Source organism: Strongylocentrotus purpuratus, unplaced genomic scaffold, assembly GCF_000002235.5.
Source record: "Strongylocentrotus purpuratus isolate Spur 01 unplaced genomic scaffold, Spur_5.0 spur5_scaffold_2, whole genome shotgun sequence".
Classification (NCBI taxonomy): Eukaryota; Metazoa; Echinodermata; class Echinoidea; order Camarodonta; family Strongylocentrotidae; genus Strongylocentrotus; species Strongylocentrotus purpuratus.
This window is the reverse complement of record NW_022145605.1, coordinates 11381722-11406112: the sequence shown is the minus strand read 5'-3', so window position 1 is coordinate 11406112 and position 24391 is coordinate 11381722. Positions and strand designations below refer to the sequence as shown.

Sequence of the window (24391 nt, the reverse complement as noted above, 5' to 3'; positions counted from 1 at the left end):
ATCAGATCCAAAATTACTCCAAATTGAAGAAAAAACTAAAGATCCATCATTGTTCCTGAGGACTAGGGTATTATTCCTTGCAGTTTGTCAGCTTTGAAACGTTGATCATGAAGACAAATTCGCGAAAAATAAAGCGAAATCACAGAGCAAATTGTAGTTCAAACTATAAGGGACACCTAGTTTTCTCAAAGTCACTACCAGTGAAACACCATTAACCATACAATTCCACCACTGAAACACCATTGACCATACAATTCCACCATTGAAATACCATTGACCATACAATTCCACCATTGAAACACCATTGACCATACAGAATCTACCATTGAAACACCATTCACCATACAGACTCTACCATTGAAAAACCATTCACCATACAGACGCCACCATTGAAACACCATTGACCATACAATTCCACCATTGAAACACCATTCACCATACAGACTCTACCATTGAAACACCATTCACCATCATACACCACCATTGAAACACCATTCACCATACAGAATCCACCATTGGCACACCATTGACCATACAATTCCACCGTTGAAACGCCATTCACCATACAGACGCCACCATTGAAACACCATTGACCATACAATTCCACCATTGAAACACCATTCACCATACAGACTCTACCATTGAAACACCATTGACCATACAATTCCACCATTGAAACACCATTCACCATACAGACTCTACCATTGAAACACCATTCATCATCATACACCACCATTGAAACACCATTCACCATACAGAATCCACCATTGGCACACCATTGAAATACCATTTACCATTGATGCTACCATTCAAACACCATTCATTTACCATTAGGTTTTTTTGTAAGGGTATATCGTTTCATATCTTCTGTATTTGTCTCTTTCTTCTCATTACGTCCCCCCCCCCCCCCCCCCCCCCCCATCTCCATTTTGCACCCCATGTTCCCCTGCCTATTCCTACTCTTGCTCATGCTACCTTCTCTCTCTTTCTCTATCTCTATTTTCTGTATGTCTGTCTGTCTCTCTAGCTCTCTCTCTCTCTCTGTCTGTCTTTACCTATCTCTGCAATTCTCTTTGGACCTTTCTCATGTACATGTATATGGTGTGAGGTAAGCTATACACATTATCAACAATCAGTATTAAAGAAGGGTTCTTTGCCACAAGTGCATAATGCTTTACTACATATATCCCAACTTCCATCTTTAGCTAGCTCACATACTTAATACACATGACCACACAAATTAAGTCGAATAATAACATGAAATGCACAAAAGCAATTCAACCTTTCATTTGCCACCATGCAGTGCCGATTGGCAACATGACTACCCTATTTAATTAACACCTGAACAAATTACATTTAAATAGCCTTGAAATCTTTGGCAAAACTCTTCTATGACAAAGACAATGTGGCATAATTGAGTTGCAGGCAAAGAGATAATCTCACATATTCTAATTTATGTTACTTGACATCCCTATCACATTTGACAAATTTCATTTAAAAACAAGATGGCTGTGACTGGGTCTCTAATATGCCTCCACCGGTTACACATATGTCCATGATCGATGATCATGTGACCTTTAACTACTGACCTTACAAGCCCAAACTCTTTTCTTTTAATCTGTTCAAGTTTTTATGCGTATACATACATAAACTTGTGCCCAGTCTGGTCAACATTGGTTAAATTCTTGTTTAAGTTACCATAGTAATAGGATATTTTCGTTGATTTTGAACACTTTTATGACCCTATGATCTGTCACATTTGAACTACTACAGGTACACCAAAAAATGTAATCAGTTCCTCCTTGCATGCTCATACATACTGCACCCACGTCTGATTTGCAATGCGGGAACACTCCTTTAATTATCGCTGCAACAAGATATTTTCTGGCATTTATAAACACTTTTATTACACTGTGGTCTTTGACCTTCCACCTCTTACACAAAAATATAATTAGTTCTTCCTTTCCTTGCATGCCCATTCACATTTCATCAATGTTTGGTTTGAATTTAATTAATTGTTTATGAGTTGTTGCAGTAATGAGCTATTTACCGGCATTTTTAAACACTTTTATGACCCTGCAACTTTTGACCTTTGACCTATACACCAAAAATCCAATTTCATTATTGCATGATCATACAAACTTGATCCAAGTTTGGTTACGATCTATTTAATGGTTCTTCAGGTAAGTAGGACGGATAGACACAATGAAGGAAAACCGCAAAACATAATGCCTCCAGCACCACTTTCGGTGGCAGAGGTATAAAAATACAATTTTCTACAAATATTGTGTTACTTAAGTCATACACAATAATATAAACAATTATTAGATTATTAGATCAATAGTAAAGGTTCATGATCAACCAGTCAACAAAAAGCTCCTTCGACTACATCAATTCACATCTGAATTTGAATTTCTCCCCCCAAAACATCAGTAATCAAACATCCATTAAATGGATCGAAAGAGCATTTAAAAAACAATTTCCAATAATGAAGAGGTGTGCTTTCAAGGAATACACATAACCATTTCCTCTGTGATATAGGCTCCAGACCCATTCCTAAGCATAATATCTCTTTGATGGATAGAAAAAACCCAAAAGGTGTTATACTGTACTCCATCAGTTACTTTCATTGTAATTTTTTAAATCAATTTTGTAGATTTACTTGAAAGTTATTCTTGGAAATGCAATTTGAAATAAAGACAAAACTTAAACTTACATTCTTTTATTTGTGTATTTTTATAGTTTCAGGGCGATCATTGTCTATTATCTTTAGTATGGCTCTTTACTAATATGTATATGTGTGTTGTGTGTGTGTGTGTGTGTGTGTGTAATTGGGTTTTTACAGATGTGTAAGTCTGGGGATCCACCTTACACATCACCATCCAAGAGACGAGACTCAGTGTCCGTAATCTAGATGTACTGTTGTCTCGGTTGGTCTTGCTCTGCAGTTGTTGTCTTATTTTCCTTGGAATCATTTCCAACTCCCAATAGGTCAACCTGTTTGGGACCGTACCCTCGGAAGAAAACAAGTCCAAGACCTGCTTCAAGTGGGTTCCGCATCGGTCTTAGCGGCTGAGAGGAGGAGGTTGGTCACATGATCATCGGATTCAGTAGTCTCTTTCACCAGTCCCATAGCAGAGGCAAGCAGTATAGCTAGCATGTGCTTGCACTGCAAGAAAGAAATGGGATTATTTTCCAGATTTTGACCAAAATAATAATAATATTCTGGATTCATATTATATATAAAGTTTGATACATCCACAAGATCTGTCACGGATATATCATTTCCCAGTCAGGAAATTCAGGGTTCTCTGCCCAGAGTTTCGGTGCACATTCTCCTCTCCCTGGGGAGCATTCCACCCCGGCTCAAAATGCTTATCTTACTGGGTATCTATTACAGTACCCTGTTGGAGAGAAGCAATGTAGACAAAATGCCTTGCATTAAGTGCAGGCCATGCTGAGGATTTAACCTAAACCTTTGCATCTCTAGTCAAGCGTTTAATCCACTTCACCCCGACACCTCTTGTTAACTGCATTGAAGATTTCTTTTCCACTTTTTCAACATAACTAAAAGTCACTTGGAATTTTCCATTTTTGTCCTTATATAACAATGTACGAAACAAATTAAAGCAGATATAAATGTACACATCTACTGGAAATTATAGGTTTTCCCGGCCAATTCCATCAAAGCAGCGATCAATTTCACTAACGTGCATTCATGTTCGAGCGAATTTTCTCCACTCGTTACTCCCCTGTTTCATTTTTAAACTTTTTGCATTCAATTTCGTTTCGAGTCACCAAATTTTCGAAACAAGCACATTCAAATTAACGTTTGGTTCAGTCAATTTGGAAATGCGTTAGCGTCATTCAATTTCGCCAAAGTTGAGTGGGAGGACAATTCTTTGGCGAATTGCGATTTCATTTTCGTCTATGGGCAACCTCTTTCGCAATCGGGTCATTCAAATTAAAACTAGACCTCATAATTATTGTACGAGGCTCGATGTTTATTAGGATATTCACTTTTTCATGTTCATTTGTATATTCTTTTTCTCTATGATCTTTTCTGACATGATTTCACATTATACAATCTTCTTATTTGTCTGATATATTTATAGTGCATTCAATATTTTCTCTTTCTTTCGATCTTTCTTTTTGATGAAACATTTCTTTATACAGTCGTGTCTTCATATCTTTCATTATAAATGAGGTTATTTTTTTAATGTTTTTTTTAATAATCAATCCGGATTGAGTAGGTAATCTTTCTTTCTTTTCATTTTACATCTGTTTCTTTATTCATCATTGTATTTTGTTTCCATCATGTCCATGTCTAAAGCTGAACTCTACCGCTGTCCAGGATTCATGTAATTATATAGCTTGTTCTTAGAAGAGAAGTCACAAATTGTGCACCTTCTCTGGGGACAGTTACCAGTGTAATGACAGATATCTACTAACGAATACGCATGTCATTTCTCCAAGTAAACTTTGCATAAAATTATTCAAACAGAAGTATATTAAATGACAAATTAACATCAAATGAAAAGCGATGCATAAATGTCACATATGAATGACTAATCACGAAATTGAATGCACGAATATATACCACCGTCTGCCCGGCGCGAATTTGAATGCTCTTTGCACGCTTTTCTAAATTGAATGCTCGTTTTGCACGTCTCCATGACAAGAGTATGAAATCGCATGCTACAAAATCAAATTGAATGACGCAATTAGCTTTTTGAATGTTGATCGACATAGTCATTCAATTTCGCACGAACTTGAATGAATGTAACGTTAATTGGGATGCTAAGTTTACGAAGTTGGGCGGGAAAACCTATACTATTAATTTATACAAGAGATATGTGTGTATGTATGAATTTTCAACTATCCAGTGTATACTTCAGGTGAGATGATATTTTTCATGACACCCAACCCTCCCCTCCCCCCTCCCCTCTTCCCTTTCACAAAGGACAATAACATTGTTGAGAAGTTATATATTTTAACATTCCCCCTCATGCAAAACTCAATCTTTAACATGAGCATAAATATCTGAACTGGTTCACTTACCATAGGAACCTCTTTCCTCTTGAGTACTGAAAAATTATGGGGAAAAAATGATATAAAATGGAAAATGAGTGTTATTTTTACATTAATATTCAATGATCGTGACAAGAACTCAATTCATCAAAATAAAACAAAATATGGCGCTCTCTTTCTCTCTCTCTCTTGTTAGGAAAAAAAGCAGGAGGTAAAGTGGAGCATATTTGTGATACATACATGTATGTACCTGCATCATAGTAGTATCCATAAGGCGTTTTAAAAAAAAAGTTGTATTGCCCTTTGTGACCGACCCCAAAATCTTGAAATCTACAGTCGGCTTTTTAAAAAAGGTTGTTTTTTTTTACCGTATTTTTAGAAAAAAGAATGTTGAATGCAATACAAAACTGAGAAACATCAGCCCAAAGAGGGAGAAGAAAAAAAAAATTGAAATAAAAAAAAAAAAAAAAAATTCCGACCGACCCATGTGTTGGCACCTAAAGGGCGATACAACATCTTTTTGTTTAGGCCTAATGATAGATTAAAAACTAAATAAATCACTTAGTCCTACCTGCAAATGAGAAGAAGAGACAAGGGCAGTACCCTGCACTTGGTAGGCACAGGTATGGACTTCCAGAGCTACCGACAACCTGCAAACAAAGAAAAGAGTTTGTGATACAAAACTAGACAAAGAAATCTGTCCAGTTGAAGGAGTTTTATCGCTCTGTGATGAACCTTGAGAGAGGACCTCACAAGAAACATCACAAAGTTGTTCACTGATATGTTTCTCTAATTTTTCTGCTTCTATCCACATAAACTGAATGTCAGGGTGGACTTCCTCTTCATAACTTAGACTGAACAAATTCAAACATTAGGCCTCGGCCATATAGTAAACTTAGATGCAGTACCGTAGGTTACCTATGAGGCTTGGGAGGACAGCCCTCCCAACCCTCCCCTAGGGCCCATTGCATGGTGGGGAAAGGCAATGAAAACTAGGGAAGGGAAAAGAGAAAGAAAGAAAGATATGGAAAAGAGAGTAAACAGAGGATTTTCAAACAATCTTCCCTACTTCGAAGTCCTTGTTCATTGAAATTCCATCCTTCCTGTAAAACCAGTTGACCTTCCTCTACCCCCAGCCTCCCAATCCACCACATGATGTCACTTATGCCAGTGCCTCCTTTAAAGATAAATATGAGTTCTGGTAAAAACAGAAAATTAATTCTCACAGAATCAAATGAAACTTATACACTGAATGTTCAAGGTTACAAATAAATGTCATTTGCCAAACAATTTTGATAGAAATGTATACTGGCTGAGAAATGAGCATAGAAAGATAAGGAAATCAAAGTAGGTAGGCCCGACACCATTTGTGTAGTCCCATATACAACTTTCTGTGTACATCAGTGCTTGTTACTTATACCAAGACTGGACTAAATTTATAATGATTTTGATGACTCCAGAACCTTGCAGTACACACAAATACCTACATGCTACATGACCAACGTTTTCTGATCCATTCCACAACTTTTCTTTCACAATGCAATCGCATGACCATACACAACTCAACTTTACCTTTAATGCCAAACATGGTGCCACTGCTCATGCAGAGGCATTGCTGTGTTACCTGATAAACTATTCTGCCGGCTGGTTCGCTCTTGATCAGCGTCACACTCTGATGGTCCACCAGGTCTAGGGCTTGCAGGAGAGGTGGTCCAAACATAAAATGGAGCCTATTATTCAATACGGAAAAGAGGAAAGAGGGGCCTGTCAAAGGAAACACTGACTGCAAAATCTCTATACCAGAACATGTATAGCTTTAGCTAATATGTTACCATAATTCATATCACACTCTGCTATTACATTGAAGTCTAAACAAAATAATATTTAACTACTCCAAAAACAAGGGTGATGTACTTCACTTGTATATATGCACATTAATTATGCCTTATTTTCAAGGAAATTTCCATTATATGAATTTAAACTGTGAGCTTAACAGAACGATATTTGGTCATTACCATATATAAAATTTCACTGAAATACTTCAGTTTATCCCCAGATACTCTAATACTTAACCTAGCAAATCTGTTCATACCTCAGTCACGCCCCAAAACCAACTCCAAACTGACTGATTCTTAGCCTTTGGGGTAATGTATTTTTTTTCGTTCAGTCTGTTGACAGATCTTGTTGATTAGTATTATGATTTATGAAGATTCATTTGTTAAGGAAATGATGGAAATACTTACGCAGAGAGGACATCATCTGTCACTGAAAGCAAATAGGGAAAAAGAGAAATTAATCACAATCTTGAATCTTCATGCACATACAGTGTATAATTGATTTCATAATAATAAAAGAAACCGAATGAAATACATGCATTAACTCAAATTTTGGCTTCCCTATTGTTTGGAAATAATACATCCAGTACTTAAACTTCTTGAAGGGCTGAAATACTTGTTGGAATTTCAGAAAATTCTCTGTATTTAATTCACTCTTAAAGACAATCTTAACTTACAATGTGTGGGAAGCAGGACTGAAAATGCAATGGCCGTATAAGGCAACCTTAACTTCTCTTATTTAACTGGAAATAAATTCAGCACATTTTCAATAAAATGTTTGCTGAATGCTGACCTACAATGACAATTAAAGTGAGACAAACATTTCATAACATTTTGAACCAGTTTCTCTCAAAATGGACAGAAAACGAGTTTCTCTTCGGAGGGAAAATCCACTCTGGCATTAGACCGAATTTTCTGTCTCTTTCGTAGTTCGTTAGCCTCTGATTTGGGTAGGGTCAGCTCCTCTCTTAGCCGACCCTACCCAAATCAGAGGCTAACAAACGAAAGAGACAGAAAATTCGGCCTACTCTGGCATCAAACTGACTTGAAGTAACCCATAAATTGCATATATCAAGAATGTATTAAATGAACTTAAAACAACTTTACCTGGTATTATAAAGGCTAACATATAAGGAGTACTAAGAAAATAAAGAATAACATAAAACTCCGCTCACGAGAGCCAAGTAGCTCTTGGGTTCTGTACGGGTGAGTCAAGTAGTATAATCACAAGACACAGTCGCGTTGCAATATCTCTTTTGAGAAGTAATAGATCTATTTGAAGCTTACATTTTGAAGTGGCATTGAGCCTCTAAAACACAGACTCAAATATTGTAGGTGATTGGTACACTTTAAACAAAAAATGTTTAAAAAAATAAAGAAAAACACATCAGTAAAAGATTGAGGTATATTTCTATGAAGATTAGATCTATATCTAGATAAAGATAGAGATCACACACCTAACAATACAAGCACCTATATATCCCACTTGCTCTGCATGCTGTTTGCAGTAAGAATTTGTCATTTTGAAAACTTTACAAACTTTACACACTTTACAAATTAGATTGATGCACAATTTTGGTACTTAAAAAATTAACTTTAAACAAAAATTATCTGATTTTCCTCAAGCTCTCACTGATCTGTTTCATATGTGCAGGCACGTAACCAGAGCTTGATGTTTGGGGGGGGGGGGGGGGGGGGGGGACATACATGTAATCGATCGAGGTCAAAAAAAGTTCAACCAATCTTGGGAGAAGATTAAAAAAATTGGGGGGGGGGGGGACACGTGCCCCTCCCCCCCCCCCCCCCCCCTGTGGCTATGTGCCTTATGTGAACACTTTTCTGAGTTTGATAAAACCTAACTATTTCCAAGAAATCCCCCTTTTAAAAAAAAAGGAGTACCGTGACTTTCTCCCATCTACTAGTTTAAATACTCACATGTTCCCTGTTCTTCATATACAGACTTGGCATGTTGCAATAGTTCCAAGTGAACCAGTTCACTCAAGTGAGATGCATCCAATGCTCGATCTACCATGATTCCTAGCTGTCCTCTGTAGAAATCATGTGATGAGAAATAAAAATGTAAAGGCATCTTAGAAGGGGATGCTGGGCATAAAGTAATTTAGGGGGGGGGGGTGGGGGTTGATCCCGCTTGCCCTAATGATCTAATCTGCTAATAATGCTGCTGTTTCACTCCTGAAGTGAAGGCAATTAACTTGGCAAAGTCCAAATCAAATGCCATTTGGGACAGCTAACAACATTATTTGATGAAAGTATAACCTCAGACTAGACTCTGAATCATGACACACATTTTATGTAGTTCACTAGTTGGTTGTCCTCAGAGTCAGAGACACGATGATTATCCCCCTTTTCTTTGCATGAAAACTAGAAGTTGAACTGACAAAATCTAGTAGGCCTAGGCCTACCGTACCAGCCTACCAGGGATATGAGAGCTAAACCTCCCTGGATCTAGTAGTACAGAGGCTTTTGATTCCTAGACCGAGGTAGTACGGTGCGGAGAGATGAGTTGAATTGAGAAGTGAGAACAGAGCTAGCCACTACATTTGCAAGTCGACGAACGTCAAGAAGTATCACTATGAACATGACAGACAATAAAAGCGGACAAAATATACAGTTCCTCAGGTAGACAAAGGGACAGCCCTTCACTGCTATTATGTAAAAATGTGTAGAACAGGTGTCACATGCATATTCACCTGTTCTACACATTTTTACATAATAGCAGTGAAGGGATGTTCCTTTGTTTTCCTGAGGAACTGTATATTTTGTCCGCTTTCATTGTCTGTCATGTTCATAGTGTATTAAGGTAGTTTTCGGTCACATTCGCATTCACATTGCGTTATAACTCCAAACATTCGTTATACCAGGGCTTGTCCCTGGTTAGACCTAGGCCTTGACCGGGAATTCCTCACTAACCGAATATGAACGAATACCGTCAACGTGAGTGATGGCTGCTGGAGCTGCAGTAGTGAACTCCGTCGAGAGATTCTGGGTTTGTGGCTGTTTCTTCACGCACAACATATTTCTAAAGAAATACAAACAACATGTCACGTATTTCGACGACAGCAACCTTTTTAAGAGTACTTGGAGAGAGGTGAGATATTGGAAATTATTGCCATGATTGCGGAAACGTACCTGTCATGTCCTTCGATCGTGCCCGCGGACCGGCTCTGTGAGAAGCGCCGGGCTCATTGGCAGCGCAGCAGGTCGAGGCTAGCTTAGCTAGGAAGGCACAGCTAGCCCCGAGCGGCCCCTGCGCTTGGCCTGGCGGCTTCATTCAGCTGCCACTAGCACTGCACTCCTAGTCCTACGAAGTAAACAATGCAATAAACATATAGCCATACGCAGCTAGGCCTAGGGTCTAAAGTTATTATAAACGACATTGTCATTGTCAGCTTCGTTGGGCATGTTTGGGGTTCAATGTAGTAGTACTAGTAGACCTAGAATGGTTTATTAAATCAACTGCAAAATGGTAGTCAGAGAGCTAAATTACATTGCAAGTTTTACAAAATACAATTAGATCTAAGCTCATGCATATAAAAAAAATTCACCAAACCTTAGAATAGATATATAGATCTATCATCATCAATAGTGATCTGTCAGTTTATGGCAGGTTCAGTGACCCATTCAAAATTTATATCGAGTGTCTCTCCAAGTTTCTCTCCAAGTTCCTCGGTCTTGATCGAGCCAACCGTTTCATCGTTTCATACCCTGTTGCTCTACTGTCTATACTAGACTCTATTACTTACAAATAATACACAGTAAAATACAATACAACTAACCGTATTAAATATCCCATACTCGAAAAAAGATTTGAAGTTATAAATAGTATGAATTCATCATTATTATTATTATTATATTCATATTTCAAATTGAAATTGATGCTGATTATTAAAGTTTATGACAAGTAAATACTGACAAGTTCAACAGGAACTGTTTACATATATCTTTCGAGTTCATGATGAATCAAGTTCGATGGGAACTGTTTACTAGATCTATTACACCTTTCAGAAAAATAACTCATCTCACTACAATACTACAACTTGGGGAAAATAAAATAAGCATGCATGTTTGTTTTCAAACCATAATAATATACTGCAAATTATATGCCTTTTCACAATATACTACTCGATAATGTAATTCAACACAGTCACACAATATATGAGGATATAACATAAAAACATAACTAAACATTTATAAACAATACTGACAGAAAGAGAAAGTGTCAGGGAGAGAGAGACTTAGTATAAGGGAGATATAGATATTGAGAGATAATTAAAGAGAGGGTGAACAAAAATTATAAAGGAAGGAAGAAATTATATGCAGAAGAGGAGAAAGAGAGAGAGAGAGAGTGACATGAGAAGAATTAAACATACGGAACTGGGAAGACATGGAGAAGAAGAATGATGATGAAAGTAATAATACGACCACAATGCTTCTGTTTGGGATACAGTGTTTTGGGTTGATCCTCAGATTTGGCAAGTTTAGTTTTTTTTACTCCAATTTTTAGGGTCTAAATTACTTTTTCCTGGCTTGAATGATTGTTAGACATTTTTTTGACTAGATCTTTCTAGGTCACTCTAGATCAATTTTGGATAATCATAAGCTTACTTAATTAGTAAGTTACTTGTCAGACATTAATTGTCATTGTAAACTTTTCTTTTTTCCTCCCCCCCCCCCCCCTTCCCCCTTTTCCCCCTCCCCCCTTCCCCCTTTCCCCCTTCCCCCTTTCCCCCCCTTCCCCCTCCCCCCTTCCCCCCTTTCCCCCCTTGCTTTTTAGTACTTATCTATAAATGAGAGTCACTCTTTAGTTTCATTCATTTTTGTGTTGTCTTGTATTTTCACAGGCTCTAATGAAGAGGGGTTGCAAAGATGAAGATGAATTAGATGCAGCATTGATTAAGGTAAGTGACTCCATTCAATGTCATTCTGAGATAGTTTACTTGGTGGGAGAAAAAAATATTGTAGGCCTCTAAATTATATGTGTGACAAGTGCTTGTCCCCTTCAACTTATATAGGTCAAGGGCCTGCAAAGGGCTCTGGAAGCTCAAGGGTTTCAGACGTTCTCTGGAGCAGTCGTAGTTTGAAGCCCTTCTTGCCCCCAAAGACACGGTAATAAATCATTGGAGGCGGGAAAAAAGAAAGTCGGGGGGAACTAAAACTTGATATGAAATACATGGATCTTTATATCTTTATATACAACATTTATACTTTTGTTTTTCCTTTCTGGGAAAGCAGACTGAGGTTCAGTGGGTGGGTGAGCAGGAGAATCATCACTGAGGCAGAAGTCGCAACCCCCACCCCCTTCCTGTTTAACTGGTAGAAAAACAACTGATGATCTCTCGGTGGTGCATAAGACAACTACCACCATAGTCTTGTTTTATTCTTAAAGGGAAATCCAACCCAAATAGACAACTACTCTAAACGAAAGCAGAAAGATCAGAGAAGCAATTTAATCTAAATGAATATAAGAAAGTTATGAATTTGTTAAAGTTTATGGGCACTTCAAATTGGCTGAAGCGGTGATGTCAATGTGATTTAGTGCTGGACTTCTTTCCCATCTGTTCCAACATACAAAATGACTAAAATCTAAATTTAAAAAAAAATGCATGGCTCAAGAAGGTCTATTCTTTTTAGAGGACCTGCATGTATAATAATATGCTATCTATAATATATTTTGAGTAGTGACCCAAGGGAGAAGGAACTTATGAAAAAAACAGAAACTAGTGATATTTGTGTACACGGCTAATGAAAAAGTTATCCACGTCCTACGTCACAATGCACTAACCAAACTACCAATTTGAGATTTTCATAGACTTAGTGATCTCATATTTCAAATATTTATAACTTCCTTACTATTCCTTACGATTCATTTCAAACTTTCGCCATTCTGTTTCGGTTATTTTTTTGCTTTCATACAAATCTTCCTATTACAAGGGTTAGATTGCACTTTAACTAAGTATTCATTAGTGCACATTACAGTTATTAGAAAGTGGTTTATAGTATGCACAGATAGAAATGAATGCTTCACTAAATTTCCTCGTTGCCAGGTCAAAGCAGAAGTGGAGAGAAGAAAACAGCGTGGCATCCAGCTACTGGAAAGGAAGGAGAAGATTTCAGCAGGATACAAGCCTCTGCATCCCCCGCTATACACACTGCAGGTAAACAGTCTCTCAGGAATATAATTAGAAGAACTTTTTAAATGGCGGGGGGGGGGGGGGTTTAGAGAAAATTTCTGACAAACGTATTTCAGTACGTCCAAAAAACGACAGCAACAACAATAACATGATTCCTCTCATTTTCAAATTTGCAGGAAAAAATGATTGACATGTAGATTATTAAATTTCTCAACTAATGTTCAAATTAAAAAAATACAATAAGCCAGACAGGAAAGGGAAAAAAGTTTAGCAATTTTTGTGATTTACCCATAATGAGGCTATCAATAGTCTATATTTGTTGGCAGAATTTAAATTATGCTAAAATAAAGTTTGTTTTAGGGGGGCTTCAACCCCTTCTCCCCTTGTGTGACTGCTAAAAAAGTCTAGTTGGAGCAAGAAGGATGAGTATATATGGTCACACCTTCCAATGGATGCATAGTAGTTAAAAATGAAACAGACAAGAGTTAGGGAATATAATATTTTGACATGGTCGTCAACCAGCTGAAAAGGCGTGAAATGTACATGTAGTTGATGACAAGTGATCAATCAGCATTTAGTGAGGAAAAGTAAGAAAATGAAGATGAGTTTCTCACCGTATCTAATTTACTGTAGTTGAAAATTGTATCTACAGAAAATGTTGATAGTCCGTTCATTTCTCTATCTCTCTCTCTCTCTCTCTCTCTTTCTCTCTTCCCTCCTCCCTCCCCCTTCTAATTACTGACTCTGTTGTGAAGTTACTTCCTTAATTGAAGGTCTGGTAAATTACATTGATGCTTTAAAGACAGGAATTGTAGCAATCTCTGTTCTCTTCTTCCAGGAGTCGTATCTTGCCCCAGAGTTTCTGAAGATTGTTGAATACTGTCAAAGTAACGATGCCACTGAGGAGGGTTTGGCTAAAAGATTAACCAGAGAAAATGGTAAATGTATAATCCATAATGATAAGTCTTACTTTTCCAATAACAAGTGACACACCCCAGTCATTAGATTTAGTTAGAATTCCATACTTTCAGTAAGGGGACTATTCCAACCAGTCGCCTTTTTAATTGCATGCATATGCTAATGCAAACTGAAATGATGTTCACACGTAGTGGGTTCCTTCTGGGTACCCATTTTTTCACCAGGGCAGAGGAAAGTATTGGAGAAAGAGTACCTTTGCGTAATTTGTTTCATCTTTTACTTTGTATTTTTTAACATTTGCTTAATTTGCTTCATCATTAACTTTGTATGTTTAACATTTTCATTTATATTATGCCCATTTGACTTTTAAGTATTTTATATGTGTTTTCAGGTCAAGGAGATATATTGAAATATTATCAAAGGTATTTCTGTTTCTCTCTCTCTCATTTGTTTCAGCAAGTCAGGTCTTTTCCTTTCCTGTCTTCACTGCCGAGTTCTGTGATCGGTTTGTTGAGGAGATCACACATTTTGAAAACTCTCCTCTCCCAAAGGGACGGCCAAATACTATGAACAATTATGGTGTAAGTTAAAATGATCATTCTTTTCATTTTTTGTAACCCATTGCCCACAAGATCTGGTTGGTTCTGATATTAAGCCTAAGGGGTTGAGATAATTTAGTGGCCGAGTGGATAAGTCAATGGACTGTGAATCACATGGTTCGCGATAATGAGACTACTTGTAAGATACCTTTTTTTCCCCCACGCACTTTTTTTTTTTAAGTCAAGGGGGGGGGGGGGGGGGGGGGTTGAGTGCTCACTATGGGCTGCATTGTTCGCAAGTGACATTCAAACACAGAATATCATAGTTGTTATCCACATCAACCTTACATGCCATTCAGGTCCTTCTTATGGAGCTTGGCTTTGACGGGAACTTCCTGAACCCTCTTCGCATGGACTACCTGGCGCCCATCGCCTCTCTCCTCTATCCCGATGTCGGGGGGAACAGCTTAGACTCCCACAGGGCGTTTATTGTGAAATACAAACTGGGGGAGGACGTGGACCTGAACTACCACTTTGACAACGCCGAGGTGACCATCAACGTGAGCCTGGGCAAAGAGTTCAGTGATGGGGAACTCTACTTCGGAGACATGAGACAGGTAGTCTTGTTGTATATTATCGTCATAATTTTTATTCGGCAAAAAACAAAATTAAGAGAACCATGAATTCAAAACAAAGGTATATTTGAAGAGAGTGACATAGATGCTTGGGATAGAATAACATTAACTGATTAAAAAACTATAACCAAAGGTTTCCTTCTCCAATCGATACGACTTTAGAATGAAATAGCAAAAAATAATGCTTTATATGAATATGCAACTATCTCCAGGAAGATGTTGTTATTATTATATCAAGATTAGAAAACTGCATTGGAAGATTTATTAAAACTTTTTAGCCTGGTGTAGGGAAAATTTACCTCTTCCTGCTAGTTGGTGCATTAATATTTTATTTATCAATCATTTCACAGATGCCCCGCGATGAGACGAAGTACGCCAGATTCGAGCATAAGAAGACCATTGGGCTTCTCCATAGAGGGCAGCACATGCACGGGGCCATGCCCATCAGCGAGGGAGAGCGCTACAACCTTATCATCTGGATGCGGTCATCGCAGCAACGTAACCAGCTCTGCCCAATGTGCGACGAGAAACCAGACCTGGTGGAAAGCGTGGGTTACGGGGATGGCTTCACAGATGAGGGAGGAACAGAAGAGGGAAGTCCCTCACACGAGACTGTCGAAATGTGCGCTGCCCTCTAAGTTTTGCATCCCATGAATTTTTTGTTTGAATGCAAAGTCCAGGGACAATTGCAATCAACATTGATCTTTGTTACATTTTATTTTGCTTCACAAGAAAGTACATGCTATAGAGAAATCTGCTTTGAGACCTCGGAATCAAGTTTGTGTAGGATGAGTTGGATCAGAGCTGCGTCTATGGACCCTTCTGCAAGAATATCGTATGGACATTTCAAGTACTCCAGGGGGGTGTTTCACAAAGATCCTAGGCAGAACTTAACACTAAGTTAGACTTAAAAATTATGGACAGCCATTGAAGCCTTAAAATGAAATACATTCAAAAGCAGAAATTCTTTTTATAACTTGGAGGCTTTTTTTTGCAGACTTTTTTATAACTTCCACATCAAGAACATGAAATCTCCTTGATGATAGAAAATATGAATGATTTGAATCAACATTTTATGCCTTTCAAAATAACTTTTACAAAATATTTTCAAAGTCGCTAACGGCTTTCCATAATTTTTAAGTCCAACTTAGAGTTAAGTTCTACTTAAAATCTTTGTGAAACACCCCCCAGATTTGGAAGGCTTTAGATTGAAAAGCACTATATGAAAAGGATTTGTTTATGGCTAGATAAGCTAATTAGTGAAATACACATGTAATTGGCATTCCGTTACCAAATCCAAGATGTACCCAGAGTTTTGACATGTACCAATTAGCCTAATATTAGCCTAATTGGCCTAATATTTAAAACAATGTTATGGAAGATTGATCCATTAGTAAATGGGGTAGCTACGTTTACATACCAAACAAAACAAACGTAGAAATGGTAATTACTAGGAGGAAGAGTCTATAGATAAATATGACATATGACAAAGTTTCACACACCCTTATTTGTTTATGCACATCTCATACAAAATTAAAAACAAGGTTAAGGCTAAAAAAAATGAGGTGAAATCTCTTTTCCCATATTCTAGAGCACACCTCAGCGTGTGTAGCAGTGTTTCAGAAAAAAATTTGATGCACAAATCAACCCGTTTGAAACACTTGTCCAGCATATGTATGGTATGATATGTTGGTATGTTTAATAGTGCTGTAGTACTAGTCAAGTCATTGAGAGGCCCTCACAGGGGAGGGGGGGGGGGGCATTGGTCTAATGAAATAGATGAAATACAATTAACAATGATACCAACTACCATAGGGGAGTGGTGCTAAAGGGGATCCTATCAACGTCTTTTCATGCTCTCTTCCACTCTCCCTTTTTGCTTCTCTCTTTATTTGTTTTCTTTCCCCTTGTTTTCTCCATTTTTGTCATTCATGGGGGAACAATTACCCTCAACCCTCTCTCATCTGTAGCTACGCCACTGATTATTTACTTTGTAGACCATAGAGAGAACTGTTTAAATGTTCAAGATGAAATGTAATGTATATGTAGTTCATTATTAAATTGCAATATTTTGAATTATTATTTATATGTTTAAGAAATATCCTTTCAAAGGAAGGAAAGCTTCCTTAGACAATTTGAATTCGTTTATATATTTGTGTGGAGAATGTCTTCATAATGTCTTATGTAACTTGCACATTCATAAACATATTTTAATGAAATTTGTACCTGCTGCATTGTTGAAGTTCTGTCCTAGACTGAGTTTATCAAAGGAATTGAAACCAAGGTTGTTGCTCCTTGTTCGACATGACTTACTTTCCAGTGTCGGGTTCAATGGAATTATTAAGAAATGGCCTTTGTGTCTGTTACAGGCACATTTATTATCATTATAATGTGATGTCATGTGATTTATAATCATTAAAGGTCATGTGATTTATAAAAAAGAGGCCTGTCTCAAGGGTACTGTAAAATGCAAAGTTACAATTACCCAATTCTCATGTAGTTTTGATTAATGTCAAATTCATGTGTTTAATTGATTCAGATCACTAGCATATCGTAAGCACAAAAATCCTCAGTGATGCATATTACGATTACAATTATCAGTATTTATCTGTCTATAGAAATCAATTTTATTTCCCAATGTGATCAATGTTAATTATATATATTTTAGATATTAAAATTCTTTTTAAGAGAGATAATCATATGCGTGGTGAGTTATTCTTATTTGTACGTCACAGATCCAGTTTGGAAGTATGTACTAGAATTAACTGAAAGGGTCATGGAAATTAGTAGGCCTGCAATGAAATGGAAGTTCTTCCCATATTCCCTCACAGACTAAGACATTTTATCGTAGGCTTACATGTTTGATGAGGCGGTTAAAATTGTTTGATATCTGGAATATATCTTTTGGGTTATATTGCTCAGGATTCTAGAAATATGAAAGCTTGTGAGAAAATTACTCAACATCAACCAGATCTATTGTTCCTTTCCATGAATACGTTCATATCGATAATTTTATAATGACATCATAACTTGTTGCTCATGGCAACAAAGAGAGGGAAGGAGAAAAATAGAAAGAGAGAGAGATATTGATTTGTTATTGGTTTATTGTGTGGTTAGTTGGTTGTGTCCATGTCTTATCATTTTCCAATGGTGATCTTTTTTTTTTACCAGATAGACGGAGCAAAGACATGCCAATTTCTCTGGACGGAGCTAGACAACCTACCGCTGAGATTATATTTATCAAAGTAAATGAAAAGTGTAAAAGAAATTGTGAGAGGTGGAGAGAAAAAGAGAAAGAGAGGGTGAGATTACAATGATGATTGGTAGATTGATTTTTGGTTCATCCACTTTCTGATTTATAGGATCTCCAGTTGCCTATTTATTTGAAACAAATCTCAAGAGTTTAAGCATTCATGGCTACTGCAACAAGCACAATATATGCGTTTAAGAGGATACCTCGGCAGGTGTTGTTTCGATGGTTGGATTTGCCCCGATTAAGTTTCTGTTTATTAATATAATGGTCATTTATTCACTATGTACACCGATCTAGAAATCCTACTCACAAGACAATACTTAACGTGCCAATCAACGCGTTCTCTAATGAATTTGAATGAAACAAATATCTAAAACCTGGTTAAAAAGACCGTATTGAAATTGCTCCCGCCGCCGAAGATCCATGAAATTATACCTAATCGATTATTTATCATCTTTATGTACTAGAAAATGTTCCTATTAATAGAGATAACCAACTCTTTCCAAGTTTAACTAGAAAACATTTTGAATAATTACATGATATTAGGTGAGTTACTTTTTTAGATTATCCTAAACCGTGAGTAATATTTAAGTTATATTGCCGCATATATTTTCCTCAATCGAATTGATGAATTTAAACACACCAACAAAATAAACTACCAAAAATATCGGAAAAAGCGAAATTATAATGTCTCTCTTCTTCTTCTTCTTCATCATCTTCTTTATCTTCTTCTTCTTCTTCTTCTTCTTCTTCTTCTTCTTCTTCTTCTTCTTCTTCTTCTTCTTCTTCGCTTTTCTACTTCTACTACTCCTACTACTACTACTACTTCTACTATTACTCATTCTTATTATTATTTCCCCCCTTTTCTTTCATTTTCTTCGTTTCTTTCTGTCTGTCCTTCTTTCTATCTTTCTTTCTTTCTTGAGAGCTTAGTTTGCATTCCCGAAAACATGAGGGTGAAGGGGAAAGGAGATGACGTTGACCCCCCCCCCCCCCCCCATCCCTTCCTTCCCCATTCAATCTAATGCATTGGAAACCAACAGCTAATATTCGCGCCGCCCGCTGCGAAGTTGGCGTCGTAAATTTTAGTGACCAAATCATGCAAATTTAATTGTTGTCAACTTGTCACCATGCAAATTTGCTTGCACGCTAAATGCAGACCATTTGAAATCCCTGCGCGACTGAAACAAACTGAAAACAATATTCATTATTACAGCGGTAAAAAAAACAATATTTTCAAGATTAGCCGCCTTATAGGCCTATTCTTAAATTAATCAGGATAGGAGATATTTGCTAATGTCTACACGACAATTTTAGTTACGGTTTGAAAACTGGATATGAATTTGAGAATTTTTAAATTAAAAATATTATTAATCGACAAAATGGGAAAAATAACCAGAACATGACATATGAATAAATTAAACCATTATGACGTAGGGAACAAGTGCAGTTGTTGACCTACAGTACTTGAAACCGATTTCGTCACAATGGGCTAGGTTGTACTTACGTACCGAATTCATAACGCCCGGCACGATTGGTTAAAAGTTGAACGCATTGCATTTTTCTTGATACGCGGGACTCGTTGATTGGGTTAAAGTTCAATGACGTCATACGGCGCGCCCTTATGTGCAACGTGCAAAGAGATTACCGTGTATGTAAACAAATAATTCAGGTGATTGCTTTCACTAGTGATTATACTCTTAGAACTGATGCACTTCATTTATTGACGTCGCTTATATCTGAGATATCTAATCAATTTGATTGTTTTCCGTTTTCTTCACAACCTGAAATCATGGAAAATTTAGTGAGTTTTGTTCCTTTTTTTCCTTTTTGCCTATTTTTTTCTTGTTTCCTCTTTGTCTAATATTAATCTTAGTTGATCTAGGCATCTATCACTATCATCAGCCTACATTATATTTCTCATAAAAGTAGCGTAATAAAGTAACATCATGATATATTTATTTTGTTTTAATTTGTTTTATTCTGTTTTTACTCTATTAAAACCACTTTCAGAGTATTTTTGTAATGACATTTAATACCTTTGTTCTAAGCGCCTTGAGCACCATATTGTGGATATGTTGCATATTATAAATGCACATGGCTGCATTATCAATATAATCAAGATTACAGTGAGGTCGGCAGTTGTGTTGCTTAAGGGAGGGGCGGTCGAATCCCCCCCCCCCCCCCCCACACACACACCTTTCAAAAATTCTCCAATAAATTGTTTAATTTTCTAACTTGATCAAAACAAGTTTATTTCATTAACACAATGTCTTCCCGTTTAGAGGATGGGAGTGTATTCATTTGGATAGATTTTAAAACCCTGTTTTTTTAGCAACAATATATACACCTTGAAACTTCTACCCTTGTTGGAAATTTTGAGAAATTTTGTTATCTTCGTCTTCAGGTTTTTTGTTTGGTAAAAATCATGGGGATAAATTTGCCGGCAAACTTGGCCTCTATTCAACACGATCTAGCACCTTCCATGATTTCACTTTCATGCTTCGAACGAAAATAATCACTTGCCTCCTAATTCTTTTACAGACTATCCAACCCTCTATCTTGCCCAGTCGAGATGACGAGCCAATCTCTAGCATCTTCTGTTGCCATGGTTTTTTGAAGGTCCCCAAGCTCCCAGCTCACTCCCTCAAGTCATTCAGACAGAAGTTTCGCCGCCGTTCGTCTAAGATCGTTCCGATCACTGCTAAGACCGAGGATGGTTCATCCTCAATTTCTGGACAATCTGAACAAGTAACCCCAGTGCCCACATCATCAAGCAATGGACAAATAAGGCATTGCTGGGAAGAGGAGGCTAACACTTGTTCTAACGCAGAACAGCACGGCAACAAGAGTTTATCGGAAAAATGCCAAGAGCTCTCGAAAACTGTATCAGCAGCCATTGGGCACTTTTCCAAATGCCCGAAGCTCAAAGACATCCAAACCCCATGCCAGGCTGCATGTGGGTCCAGTAAGGCAGAAAAAGATGGCGACGAGAGCTCTAGGACATGCTCTCTTCTCCTTCGTGCAATGACCTCAAGTCATGCTCTGTTTGATGACATCATCTCCACTCTGAACCTGTGGAAGGTTGTCAGCAAGAAGCCCTTCTTCAAGCCCAAGGGTTGCGGGTTGACAGAAGCAGAGTTTGTGGAGAAGGTTACCAAGCCAATCAGGAAGAGGATACAGGACATCATCAAAGATTTGCGTCGACAGGTGAAACTTGTTGATGAGATGGTGCAGAAGGCTGATGAGGCAATGGATGGACAGTCCTTCACAAAAGTAAGTATCATAATCATGGTGTATGTGACTGAGGTGTAAACGCTACTGTGAATTTTTTATATTAATATTTCCTAATGATTTAGAATTAGTGGTTTATACTCTGAGGAATTTAAAGGGCTCTGGCATGCACTAAAGTTTCAATCTGTTACTAATGGATATATAATCTGCTGCTTTGAAAAGTAGTCAATATTTGTATATGCCATATGGAAATGGAAAGAAAATCTGTATACTATCGATCTCCAATATTTTACTCGTTCTCAATTTGTGTTACAAATGAATAACCTTCTCGGTCATGCTGTACCCTCATGTTTCTTTCTCTCTCCGTTTAGAAATTTGCTGCAACAAACGACTACTTCAAAGAGTTCAGAGAAGTTGCATCTGAGTGCCCCGCCTCTAAAGTCTTGGCAGACTTTGCTCGGGCCGTTTCCGCCGCCCAGATGCTGATCAACAAGTGCTCTTCTCTCGCCGCTCGCTTATCTGCTCTCGGCCCTGAAATCCCATTCGCAGTAAAGTACCCATTCCTACACAAACCCATCGATTGGATGACCATCAAAGGATACAGCTTGGAGAAGCGATTAATGAAAGTGATCAAGGAACTTGCTGAGTATCGCAAGACGATGCTCTACGTCTCAGACGAGGTCAAGAGCTTGGACGGGAAGCTGAAGAAGCAGGCTACGAAGGATCGGCAAAGAGCCCTCAGGAAGAAGCTTGGAAGGAAGAAGTTCCCTAAGTCCAATCGCGCGGTCGCTCAGCTTCACATGGCCAAGGTGTCAATGATGCAAGTAGTTAACGTGATGCCCTGCATCGAAGAGGTGGAGAAGGAGGAGTGAAACCGAAGAGTAGGGAACAACAAGGCTTCCCATCACTCTCAAAACCAACTCTTTGGAAAGAGCTGACGAGAAAGAGGTAATTTAATTAAATCTAAGATGAATGTAAATCGTCATGAAGCAATGAATCCGCTCTTTATACCATTCCAGACATTTAAGTGTTGACAGATTGTTTAAAGCCTGTTTTATTGTCTGAATATCATGGGAAAACGGTTGGGGAAATTCAAAAATTGGTTGAGAGAATATACTGTTAGAGGGTGTCGTACAGTGACGCCTTCAAAGAAAACCATAACATTTTTCTGGTTCAATTATTTCTGTTTTATTAATATTAGAGGGTAGTACGGTAGAAGGAATATAATGAGTAACATTTCATACAAACATTACGCAGTTTTGTCATCAACCTTAACCAACAATGTTACCGAGTCACTTTAGTATATTTATTGCTAGCGCCTTGAGCACCATATTGTGGATATATTGCATATTAAACATGTTAATGGCTGCATTCTCATTACATTAAAGATTACAGTAACAAATCGGCAGTTGACTTGTGTTGCCCACACACACACACACACACACACACCTTTCAAAAATTCTCTCAATAAAATATTGAATTTTCTAACTTGATCAAAAAAGGTTTATTACATTCACAAAGTTGTATCCATTGTCTTTCCTTTATGAGGATGGGAGTGTATTAATTTGGATAGATTTTAATATCCTGTTAGCAACAATATAATATACATCTTGACACTTTCTACCCTTTTGGAAATTTTGAGAATTTTGAAGGCCAGTCTCCGTCTTCAGGTTTTTTGTTTGGTAAAAAATATGAGGATAAACTTGCCAGCAAACTTGGTCTGACAGCATCCCACCCAATCTCTATTCAACACGATCTAGCACCTCCCATGTGAATTGGACTTGCTCAAGAAGATCTTCCATGATTTCACTTTCATGCTTCGAACGAAAATAATCCCTTGCCTCCTAATTCTTTTACAGACTATCCAACCCTCTATCTTGCCCAGTCGAGATGACGAGCCAATCTCTAGCATCTTCTGTTGCCATGGTTTTTTGAAGGTCCCCAAGCTCCCAGCTCACTCCCTCAAGTCATTCAGACAGAAGTTTCGCCGCCGTTCGTCTAAGATCGTTCCAATCACTGCTAAGACCAAGGATGGTTCATCCTCACTTTCTGGACAATCTGAACAAGTAACCCCAGTGCCCACATCATCAAGCAATGGACAAATAAGGCATTGCTGGAAAGAGGAGGCTAACACTTGTTCAAACGCAGAACAGCACGGCAACAAGAGTTTATCGGGAAAATGCCAAGAGCTCTCGAAAACTGTATCAGCAGCCATTGGGTACTTTTCCAAATGCCCGAAGCTCAAAGACATCCAAACCCCATGTCAAGCTGCATGCATGTGCGTCCAGTCAGGTAGAGGAGGACTGCGACGAGAGCTCTAGGGCATGCGCTCTTCTCCTTCGTGCAATGACCTCAAGTCATGCTCTCTTTGATGACATCATCTCAACCCTGAACCTGTGGAAGGTTGTCAGCAAGAAGCCCTTCTCCAAGCCCAAGGGCTGCGGATTGACAGAAGCAGAGTTTGTGGAGAAGGTTACCAAGCCAATCAGGAAGAGGATACAGGACATCATCAAAGACTTGCGTAGACAGGTGAAAATTATTGATGAGATGGTGCAGAAGGCTGATGAAGCAATGAATGGACAGTCCTTCACAAAAGTAAGTATAATAATCATGGTGTATGTCAGGTGTAAACGCTACTCTTCATGCTTATATTAATATTTCCTAATGATTTAGAATTAGTGGTTTATACTCTGGGAAATTTAAAGGGCTCTGGCATGCACTAAAGTTTTAATCTGTTACTAATGGATATCTGCTGCTTTGAAAAGTAGTCAATATTTGTATATGTCATATGGAA

General features: G+C 37.9%; 2 protein-coding genes across 4 annotated transcripts; one reads left to right on the top strand and one right to left on the bottom strand.

Moving 5' to 3' along the window:
• Window positions 1-1276: 1276 nt before the first annotated feature.
• Window positions 1277-10192, bottom strand: LOC105439803 (zinc finger SWIM domain-containing protein 7-like). 3 transcript variants are annotated; one of them, XM_030991654.1, is made up of 7 exons: window positions 10017-10192; window positions 8802-8914; window positions 7275-7296; window positions 6656-6761; window positions 5603-5681; window positions 5062-5087; window positions 1277-3169 (listed from the first exon to the last, which is right to left on the bottom strand). In XM_030991654.1, exons 2-7 carry the CDS (start codon window positions 8896-8898, stop codon window positions 3044-3046), a joined length of 456 nt encoding a protein of 151 aa, XP_030847514.1. In that variant the 5' UTR covers window positions 8899-8914; window positions 10017-10192; the 3' UTR covers window positions 1277-3043. The 3 variants fall into 3 exon arrangements, with proteins under 3 accessions (XP_030847514.1, XP_030847513.1, XP_030847515.1); XM_030991653.1 differs by lacking the exon at window positions 10017-10192 and adding an exon at window positions 9798-9878; XM_030991655.1 differs by lacking the exon at window positions 10017-10192 and adding an exon at window positions 9295-9356.
• Window positions 9804-15968, top strand: LOC752784 (2-oxoglutarate and iron-dependent oxygenase domain-containing protein 2). The gene is made up of 7 exons (XM_001180150.4): window positions 9804-9975; window positions 11729-11785; window positions 12932-13042; window positions 13857-13956; window positions 14393-14517; window positions 14835-15092; window positions 15461-15968. Exons 1-7 carry the CDS (start codon window positions 9829-9831, stop codon window positions 15746-15748), a joined length of 1086 nt encoding a protein of 361 aa, XP_001180150.3. The 5' UTR covers window positions 9804-9828; the 3' UTR covers window positions 15749-15968.
• Window positions 15969-24391: the final 8423 nt, after the last annotated feature.